The 11,185-nt window shown below is 32.3% G+C and overlaps 2 protein-coding genes across 4 annotated transcripts; one reads left to right on the top strand and one right to left on the bottom strand.

The window, feature by feature from the left end:
* The first annotated feature begins 196 nt into the window (after positions 1 to 196).
* Positions 197 to 9,154, top strand: Su(sable) (suppressor of sable). 2 transcript variants are annotated; one of them, XM_076310577.1, is made up of 8 exons: positions 197 to 1,399; positions 3,726 to 4,098; positions 4,210 to 4,430; positions 4,571 to 4,925; positions 4,998 to 5,220; positions 5,345 to 5,670; positions 5,743 to 5,974; positions 6,128 to 9,154. In XM_076310577.1, the coding sequence occupies exons 1-8, from the start codon at positions 1,356 to 1,358 to the stop codon at positions 8,044 to 8,046; spliced, it is 3,693 nt and encodes a 1,230-aa protein (XP_076166692.1). In that variant the 5' UTR covers positions 197 to 1,355; the 3' UTR covers positions 8,047 to 9,154. The 2 variants fall into 2 exon arrangements, with proteins under 2 accessions (XP_076166692.1, XP_076166691.1); XM_076310576.1 differs by lacking the exons at positions 197 to 1,399; positions 3,726 to 4,098; positions 4,210 to 4,430 and having other exon boundaries at positions 4,583 to 4,925; positions 5,342 to 5,670.
* Positions 9,155 to 9,339: 185 nt separating this feature from the next.
* LOC143145622 (U6 snRNA-associated Sm-like protein LSm8) lies at positions 9,340 to 11,049 on the bottom strand. Of its 2 annotated transcripts, none has more exons than XM_076309169.1 (4): positions 10,609 to 11,049; positions 10,481 to 10,515; positions 10,187 to 10,314; positions 9,340 to 9,647 (listed from the first exon to the last, which is right to left on the bottom strand). In XM_076309169.1, exons 1-4 carry the CDS (start codon positions 10,637 to 10,639, stop codon positions 9,557 to 9,559), a joined length of 285 nt encoding a protein of 94 aa, XP_076165284.1. In that variant the 5' UTR covers positions 10,640 to 11,049; the 3' UTR covers positions 9,340 to 9,556. The 2 variants fall into 2 exon arrangements, with proteins under 2 accessions (XP_076165284.1, XP_076165283.1); XM_076309168.1 differs by having other exon boundaries at positions 10,481 to 10,521; positions 10,609 to 11,043.
* Positions 11,050 to 11,185: the final 136 nt, after the last annotated feature.

Raw genomic sequence — 11,185 nt, 5'->3', positions numbered from 1 at the left:
GAGAAAAAAGTGGGGAAATGAGAGGAAGTTAGAGTGGGGGAATGCAAATAATGGAAGCGGCAGCACGTGACCAGTCAACTCTGTCCCTGATTGGCGGAGAGTGATGAACGCTGCTTTCCCTCCTGACCCGTTGCCGTTCGCTCGCCCTTCTTCCGAGGTTCTGTGCAGCTGCCCGCTCAGAATAGTTCCAGATGTGGCCATGTTTAGTTTGATCTTTGAAGTTTTCGCTCATCGTCTCATAACTGATACATTTTTATACTATCTGCTGACACAGTAATACGGTCTGTCCGACCATCGTATTTTTCGCCTGCCTGCGGCTAGTCTCGTTCATAATACATATGTTCTTCTTTTGCTGAGATAAATCTCTAACGCGGAAGTACACGAGAGACGTAAACGCTGTAAATCCATCGCGAGACACGAATCGCGTCGAGTCCGTGGATATTCTTTTCGATAATTTTATCGCCAATAACAGACGCGCGTCTGATTAAATTCGCAGTTGTTTCTACGGCAAGGCCAGATCAATTCGTCGTTCCCTTTCTCTCTCTCTCCCAAAGATTTTAAATAAAAAAAGAGAGCGCCGTTATCAAATTACGACGGGAATCGTCAAAGTGGAAGCTACGCTTCACATATTCTTCGAGGCTTCAGTCGTAGTTTTGGAGAAACATTGGATTTTTTCCTTTTTGTCTCGATACAAGTTGCAAAAAATAATACGCACGCGCATTTCCTTCCGAGCATCGCCCCGTTTTTTCCACGCTTTACTAAGTATATTTACGTCCATACGGAAAAGAGATAATATCTAAGACGCCTACAAACTTATCGTCGAGCCGCCATATGCCACGTCAAGCCAGAATGACGTTGCAGTGGCGAGATCGCGCCATTTAACGAAATTTAATAGCGAAGAAAGGAGACACAGTGAAATACATACTTCACCGAATCTAAAGTGCAATAATAAGTATTCCAGATAAAACGGAGGATAAAGAGAGTATTTAGTACGAAATAGCCTGTGTTCAGGCGTGAAGAATATTCGAGAGAAAAAGAAACAGGGGCGTAACCGAGTTGAGAAAAGAGGCAGAAAACGTTAACAAAACTGATATATTCGGTTGTTGGTGCGCGCACGCGCGCTTACGTTAAGAACAAGAGAGAAAGAGAAACGGAAAGCACACGAAACATATTCTGTAGGCTAATTTGTGTCCTATAACAAGTATTTTCAAAATTTCAAATGCTAGAATTCAGGCACGCGATTATCTCTCAAACAAAGAGCCATCGAGTGTGGTCGCGTCAATCGATCGAATGATCATCGTCGGGCCACAGTGCTATATCATACGGTACAAAACACGATCGATCGGGACAAAACAATGGCATTAGAGAGTGTTTCCGCGGCTGAGACTCTAATCCAAAGGTTTGCCTCCACATTTTTTATTCACCAACAAAACAGTCGAAATTTTCTATGACTGTTGCTACCACCACGTCACACGTTGACCCCCTCTCCGGAGGCTCCGTGCTGTCCCCCGCTTTCGTTCGGCATACACCATTGGCACTGCGGGGAAAACGAACCCATTACGCTGTTCGGGTACACGTAACTCATTTTTTTTTTCTTATGTACTTTACGATTCTTCATTGCTCAGAAATTAAGCTAGCCAACTGTTCTAAAATTACGACTTCGTTTTATATGTACAAATAATGCCTTGACATCGTTCATAAGGTCAAGGTCATTTTCGTAATGAAGACAATCTTTTGTGCATTTACGAGTGTAAGCGATACAAATAAATAGATCTCCTTTGTTTCAAAATTTGCTGAAGTATTCGAGTTTAAACATACTATTAAATTATTCGAATGAAATTCAAAGTAATTATAGAAATTTTTGTTACGTATAGATATGTAAACGTTTATACCTACGCGTAACATTTTCATGCTTACATAAAACTTTCATTTTATGATTTCTCGACGAGCATTGAAGAACTTACATATCGACATATCGACATATCGATAAAATTTTGTTTATAAATGAAAATATGCACGGGATCTTCGGGGAGTAAGATATTCCTTATTACATTTCCGGACTTCGTATATTACATATTTACACAGACACAGCTATCTATACGTATCACACATGTAGCGAGTACGTAATGTACATACATACATGTATACACAATTTACGTACATATGTATGTATATGCAAGCTGATGAACGAGACAAACGGGTCTACACGCGAAGAAATTCTGACGGTGCGACGTCAACTTTAAAAAATGTTACATGCACTGTTGGCAATGCTATAATGATGACAATGAGATATGCTGCAAATAATGTGATGTTGTATATCGATCCAATGTTTATGCTATTGCATCGATGATGATGAATTATGATAGTATGATAATAATGATGCTAATGATGAACGTGATTCGTGGGTAAGGTAACTTCAATCTATTATTTTTCTACATGACATGCAGACGACGCGTTTAATTGTGCTGTATTTAACAACTTCTAGCGCCTGTAATTTGCCAATTACTTTTATATTCGTTTTAAACGTGGAAATGGTTATATGCTTAATTTTATATGGGTGTTTCTTCTTTGCATTATAATTTTTTGCTTTCACATAATGCGACGCAATATACAAACGTCGTTATACGTTTCCGGTAAACATCGTCTTGCAGCTAAACTAGTCGAAAAAGATATTATATTAGTCACTGAGAGACGATCATTTTTCAAGCATATACATATGTAATGTTGACTATATTTCTGAGTTGCATCGATCGGTGCCTGCTGTGCTACACAACATGTCCGTTAGTCGTGCTCCAAAGACAAGCTAATGTTTTCAGCTCAACTAGTAGCAGAAGCTCCTTTCGGGTATACTCCGCTCAACCAAAGTTTTCGATGTTCCTTTATCCACAACGTATAAACCTATAATGTATCTAATGACCATTGCTGATAATATCCTTGACAGCTATTATGAGTACGATCCAATTTCTTCACGAAAACTTTTTGTTTCACTTAATCGTAGATTTGCATTTTGCGTTTCTTCTTTGATAATTTATAAATAATAATAATGATGATGGCTATGATGTGATAGAGATAAAAAGAAACATTTTCAATTTCGTATTTAAATTTTTATGACCCATTAAATTAATTTGCTCATGAAAAACCTTACCCACAAAGAATTTGCTGAATTATTAGGTATATTAGAATGCTAGATATTTAAAGATATGTGGGAAAATATTTAAAACAATTATTTTTATGCAATAGAGTTTAGTATCTGTTTTAATTAAGTTTAGAAACTAATTTTACAATCTTGTCCTTTTGCACAAAATTATTTACATATGCAATTTTTATTTACAAATATTGGAAAAGAATTAATAGTAATACTTATAGCAATTTCATTGATACATATACAACATCTCAATTATTCAAGTTTCTTTAAAATAGTACATTAATGTTATACTATTATACAATTAGTTTACAATTATACAGAATTAAAAAATTAAATAAAATTGGCCAAAACATTTTAACATGTTTAAAAGAACAGAAAAATTTATATAAATGTATGTCATTGTTATAAGCATTGAATCTTACATCTTAGCAGATTTCAAAGCACAATTATATGACAGTATGAACAAAGATATTCTACACACTTTGTAAAATTTTAATAGAGTTATGTAATTTATAAAACATAAACATTTCAAATGTTTTAAGCATTTTTAACTAATGTTATATTTTTAATATATGCATAGTAATAATGACAATGACTTGGAAGATGGAGAAATTCCGTCCGATGAAGACGATGAACCTGTACCACCACCAGTAATTGATGATACTGTTAAAAATGCATCGAAGGCAGATACATCAAAGAATAAAAACTTTGATTCTAAGTTTAGTAAAAATAAAAAACCAAATGTTCAAGGAGGTAGTAAACATGACAGATTTTTAAAGTACAAAAGTCCAACAGAAGATTGGGCTGGAGATGTTGAGAAAGCTATTAGGGCAGCTTTAGAAGAAGATAGTGTTAGAAATCAAGAATCTAAATCTAAGAGTAAAAATAATAGAAACAAAAGTAGGAAAAGGCTACGTGATGAAAGAGAAGAAGACCGTAGCAAGGATCAGAAGGTTTTAAAATAAATAACATTTCTAGTAGTTCTAAAAAAAACTTTGATTAGTATATTATACAGTAGTATATTAGAATGATAAATAGTTTTACTGTATATAAATCGGTTACAGAGACGGAAGGTGAGCGATGATGAAAATGTTAATGAAGATGAGGATGAAATGTTATTTGTGAGAGGTGCTTCACCTATTAGAAAAGATTCACAGGAAAATACTTCTCCAAGACATACTAATGAGCATGAAAATTTTGATAGTAACTCGGATTATGATGAGAGGCCTAATGTAAATCGACATAGGGATAATGATACTAAACGTGGCAATACTAGGGGGGGAGGAGGAGGAGGAGCAGGAGGAGGAGGAGGAGGAGGAGGAGGAGGAGGAGGAGGAGGAGGTATAACGATATACCAGTTAATATATGCCTATATTTTTTTTAAATTTTGTTGTGTAAGTTTTATAAAAATATTTGTATTTTAATAGGACGGAGAGGTGGTAAAAATGAACGCGGCGGTAAAAATAAAACTCGTGGGCAAATGCGAAATGATAGAAATGGGCGGAGAAATCAAAATAATGATCATAATCAAGATCCCGATGCTATATGCGTTTACTATATGCAAGGAAAATGTCATAGAGGAGATGATTGCCCTTTTTCACATAATGCATTGCCACCTAGAAAAATGGAACTATGTAAATTTTATCTTATGGACTGTTGTGCAAAGAGAGATAAATGTCTTTACATGCATCATGATTTTCCATGTAAATTTTTCCATACAGGATTAAAATGTAATCAAGGAGAAAATTGTAAATTTTCTCATCAGCCTTTGAATGAACAGGTACTGATTATTAACATTTTTATATGTTTTATTTAAAAAATCATATTAAAAATCAAAATTTCTGTTTTTTAGGTAAAAGGAATTTTACTGAAACATTTAGAAACAGCACCAAAGGAAATTCTTGGTGATTTTCCACGTCTAAGTAGGGAAGGAGCAATGTTAATGATCAATAACACAGCAAGAACACTAGCACAAGGTCAGGAAGCAACAAATCAAAAAATTCCAAGTCTTTTTGATTTAAATGTGACTGCACCAATTAATGCCACAGAGAAAACTAATGAAAAGGAAGAAAAAGGTATTTAATAACATTTTGATTAATTTTTTTAATGGAGATAAAACTAAACTTATAATATTTATAATAGAGGTAAAGTTGAAGATATTATTGTAATATTATTAATATATATTAATTTTTAAAGCAGAAGAACACACACCTCAACAGAAAAATGTGAGGGAAAGAAAACCATCTGGTAAAAAAACTCGATGGGGTTCAGATGAGGATAGAGTTCCATACGAACAAATTATGCTGTTGCAATCAGCCAATGAGTTTGGTTTACAACTTCCAAATGCTGCACTTGGTTTAGCAACTCAACAGCAGCTACATCAAAAAACATTAATACCACAATCTATACCAAACATGGATTTTTATACTGAAGCTAATTCTGAATTGAACAAAACTGTTTTAAGTAAAATACGAGACAGAGAAGATTTTACGAAGGATGTAGAGGAGGATGAAATTCTAGAACAGGTATACTAATTACAATTCTATTATACATGACATTTCTTTTAAAATTAAAATTATTCATAATATTATTTTCAGGCAAAAAAGAAGGATACTTCTATACTCGAAAATTCAAAAGACATAGATTTAAGACAATTATTAAAAACCTCGAAAAAATCACCACCTGTTGTTAGTATAGCTGATGAAGTAGCAAATCTTACCAAATCTAAGTTTGATGAAGAGAGTGATCAGGACGAAGAAACGGACCTTGTTATAGAAGTACCAACCGAGGATGATGATAAACAAAAAGATAAAAGTACCAATCAAGAAGGTAGAATATTTTTCATTTATTGCAAATTGTTATATACTACTTTATCATCATGTTTATATAACAATCAAAAAATGTAAAACGTTTAAGTAAAATATATAAAGTAACAAATAAAATAAGTAATATAGTAATTAAGAATTATTTAATTTATTACAGAAACATGTACTACAAATGAACAAATCAATAATCTTAATGTTTCTTCACCACATACGGAAGAGCAAGAAGTACCGACTCACTTACCAAAAAAGGCACAGGAATTGTTTATGCGTATTCAACAACAACAACGAGCAGCCCAAGATAGCTTTAAGAATATGGAAAATGAGTGCTCTTCGCGAAATACAGATCAAATTTTAGAAGACTGGTACTCAGATGATGAAGATGATGATGACGATGACGAAGGCGGCAATCTGACAATAGTACTTTCTAATAAGGACACTTCGAAAGAAGAAAATGAATTTGCGGAAAAGACTCAGAATATCGTCATTAAAGAAGAATTTCAGCCTCAAACTTCGACACCTGCCATACCACAACCCGCAGCTATCGTAGATAAACTTGGTGATTTGAGTAAAATTGATATCAGTGCTGAAGTGTCGAAATTATTATCTTCACTTAAAGCCCATAGTTCAACGACTGGTAAATCTGGTCAACAGTCTACTAATGGGCAGGATTATCTTTCAAAAATTAAATCTTCACCAGACAGAATATCATCAGACGAATCCAATACCCAAAATAAAATGGGCATTGTCACGACATTCAGTACATCCAATCAGTTGACGAAAATTGAGAACGAAACATCAAGTCCACGTTCTTCACCTGGAACAAGCTCTGTGCCTGTATCCAGAGATCCTCGCATGTCTCGGGATCCAAGGCAACGTAGAGATGAACAAAAGTCAAGTAGTCCCAATAGAACAGAATGTAAAAAGGAATCTAAGCATCTCAGATTGGAGACAAGCATCTATAGTTCTGGTATTACTGCAGTTGACACTAATATGGACACAGATCTTCGTACTAAAACAGATCAGGATCTTAGGAGAAAAGATATGGATTTCAGACAACGATTTCAAACTGGTTTTGGAGATACAGATCTTCGAGTAGTCGGTGCAGGCTTTACAGATGCATCCACTAAATCCGATGTTGATTTACGACAAATGTTAAGTTTACCATTTAAACCAGCACCGTCGCACATACCTTGCACGGAAATAGATTCAAGTATTTCTTCACATCCTCCAATGACGTACAAAGTGTATGTTGTTGATATACCCAGACCTGATTATACAGGTCTCAAACTTACTAAGAATGATGCACAGGTGAAATATGATCCACGCTTAAGGAAGATATTTAGAATTGGTAAAGTTGAACTAGCTGATTCTCCTATGTCTCCACCTCCAGTAAAACCAGATACTCCAAAATCACCCCCACAAGTTCGTTCTGATCCACGTCGAAAAGCTCTCGAGGCTTCCAACTTATCTTCTCAAAATGTAAATGCTTCCATGATGAAAACTGTACAGCAGTCACAAATGGAAATATCAAACATAGGAATGGGCCCTGGTGGAATGTCCGTTCCTCAAGGTATTCCCGGACCACAAGTTATGCAAGGAGCACAAGGTATGATGCCTATGGGTCCAAATCCAATGCTTGGAAATATGGGTCCAATGGGACCTATGATAAATGCACCAATGGGCCCTCAAAATATGTCACCGATGGGAATGACCGGAATGTCTAGTATGCCACCAGGTATACCTCTTAATAGACCACCAGTTGTGCCTCAGAGTCAAATAAACTTTGATCCACATTTTAATGTTCAACGTAACAATGGAGCCGGACTTTTAGGTGCAGCACCTGGTGTAGGTTTTGGACCACCAGATGTTAATTCTTCGTACGATAGTGCACCCAATTATACTGGTGGTAACTTTAGTAACTTCGGCCCTGGTCCTGGCCCAGTACCTCCGGATTTGGGGTTTAATCCAAATTTTGGAATGGATGGACCAGAGTGGAATGGAACAAATCAAAATAGACGCGGTGGACGAATTAGGCGGCGGAATCGAAACAGGACCAATATCGTGACTAATAATTAAAGCAATAAGCAATTTTGAGTAGGTACATAAGCGAAGTACCTGGTGATAATTCTCATTCTAATTTAAATTTGTACAGCATGCATTGTTGATATAATGCATTCATTTATGAGGTCCAGATTAATTGTTTTGATCGTGTCAATTGTACATGGTGTCAAATGCTCGCTAGTGATTAAATAGCAGAATAGAAATTTAAGGAATCGAAAATATTAAAAATTGTAAATGAACATACATTCAAGCATTTGTTAAAAATTATACATACCATAAATGGTGTGAACAATGCTCATAATCACGTGACGTTCTATATTTTATTTAAAAATATAAATCATATTCTACAATGAAAATATATACAGAATACATCCATTAGGTTGCAGATAAAGGAAATTATTTAATTGAGAAGGCATATCTGTATATATTGAATAACATCATCCATTTAAAAAGACATTTAATATATAAGGTATGACGAATGAAAATCGTTTGATTTATTTTTTTTTTTATGTCTTCCATGTATAGTATATAACATCAATGCATCATATATGATTCATGTGCACACTGTAGTCTTGGCTTCTAGAATGCATATAGATTTTATCAAATTGTGTTCAAATAGTATGATGTAAATTATTCAACCGTTAAATGGCCTAAGGCACATTATCAGAAATTGAAACACCAATGAAATGACAGTACGCCAATTAGTACGACATTGCAATATTTTGTAAAAATTAATGTATTTATAAGAATTTTGAAAACAGTTGTACATGGACATACTTTTTTACTTGCATAAGTATTCAAGAGATATAAATGGGTATATAAAATCTTTCTTTTCAATTTTTGTAGAAGTTACAATTAAAAACTTTTGAATAGATGCGAATTCTGTAATATTCTAGGTTTTACACTGCTAGTAAAACTTATATCCAGTAATTACATTTATCTGTTTCGTGGTACAACTGTACATGCCACATTAATGTTAAACACAATTATCTGCTAAAATGTGGATTAAGAATACTTCCTCTTTGAGAAATAATATTAGAAACAGATTATATTTAAATTTAATGAATTGTTCAGTCATTATCCAGTGTTAACCCACTAATTATAATATTTTTCTTTATTATTATTATCACTACTACTACTACTATTATTATTATTATTATTATTATTATTATCATTATTATTATCATTATTATTATTATTATTATTATTATTATTATACTATAAAGTAAAATTACATTTGTAAAAAAATAAAGTTTACTATCATATAGTGAAACTTTTTGTATAGTTTAATTATTGATTCTAATACGATTTTTTATTGTTTCTTTTCATATGATAAATAATGCTGTATTTTGTCAATGCACTTTTTAAAATGTAAGTACTTATGGATATAAAAAACGACAAGTTTTATACAATATATAACCTGTATAAGATGTACTTTCATTCAACTATACTTCACTGTTACAGATTCTTATTAAATTATCATTATTATTTTTGTGATAATAATTATAATTATAACCATATTCCATCAATGTACAATAGAACTTAGAGGATCAGCTCTTATACTTGATAGATCCAAACGTGCATCCATCTCGTCATCCAATTCTCCTACAATTGCCCTATAAGAAAGGAAAGAAAATGCTTAAAGCATTTCTTATATGTTTGCTTTATAATCAATTAGTTACATAATATTAATAAATTTTTCACCATTTTAATCATGGACATTTAATCTCTATAATACACTTTTACTTAAATTTTTTGAAAGATGGAAATACTTTTAATATAATAACAAATATATCTACGTTATTTAAAATGTATATTAATGATGATGTTACAATTATACAGTCACATATTTTTCTACGTAGAATAAGAGAAATTAATATTATTGATTATTTATATATCTCAATGTGTTTGTACTTATTGTATTATATATAACTTAAATATAAAACATTTAATCTACAAATTCAAAGAGAAGAAGGTGATGTGTTACATTATAATGCACATAGTTAAGAAATACGTACAAAATGAAAGTATTTTGTAAAATGTAATAATAATAGCTCTTTAAGAAAATAAAATAATAATGGTAATAACAAAAAAGCACTTGGAAAAATTTTGTAGTATACAATCAATGGACAGTAAGTTAAATTGAACTACTTACACATTGTCACCTCTAATGATATGTAAACCTAATACAACTTGTTCTACACCTTGTGTTGTACTATATACTCGCTCGTGTGATTCATCCAATATTATATTAATAGTTTGATCAAAACCTTTCAGTGTACCCTAAAAGTATAAACATTCGACTATGAAAATTTAACTGTACAAAATTACATTTAATATTACGAGAGATTGGAAGATATTATTTAATAAAAATTAATTTATTTCCTAAACTTTAATATGTGATGTAAGTAAAAGAAAAATCATACACACCACGAATAATATTACTTACAATAAAATTTCTGCCATCAGAAGTGATAATTGAAACTGTATCTGTGAATTGTTAAGGTTGCAAAAATTATTATTGTAAATTATAATGGTATTTTATTATAACCATAAAATTTAATTAAAAAAGGATACGATTCACGTAACTTTCTAAACCTGACGCCATAATATTAATTACTAATTATACATTAAGATAATTTTTACATACAAGTATTAACACGATTGTCTGCCTACACTTAACGTTTGTTGTAATAAAAGTATATCAATTAATTATTGTTTCACTCGTATATACATTACAGCTTTTTAAATAAGAATTATACCAAGAATACACGAATTGTAACAATGTAAATTTAAATTGTTTTAAATTTGATATTAGATATTTATTTGACCGCACATCGGTAAATTGAGACAGGGATCAACAAATTCACTGTTAGCTATTCACTATCAGACTTTCAATACAAAAATGATTGGTGGGGTAGTGTTGTGTATAATAGAAATATGATTATTGTTTATTTTTCAAAATCTTTTAAAATTTAAAAATTAATAGTATAAAGTATTTTCAGAAAAGTATTGTAATGAATTAAAAGCTATTATATTACATACATACAAATTCAACAATAGTTATTATTTATTTATGAAATACACAACTCATCAAAAATGTACTTATTAGTAAAGTTTGAATGGATTTAGGAATACTTACATGTCATAGCAT

This window comes from Ptiloglossa arizonensis, chromosome 4 (assembly GCF_051014685.1).
Source record: "Ptiloglossa arizonensis isolate GNS036 chromosome 4, iyPtiAriz1_principal, whole genome shotgun sequence".
Classification (NCBI taxonomy): Eukaryota; Metazoa; Arthropoda; class Insecta; order Hymenoptera; family Colletidae; genus Ptiloglossa; species Ptiloglossa arizonensis.
This window is presented reverse-complemented; position numbering and strand designations above follow the sequence as displayed.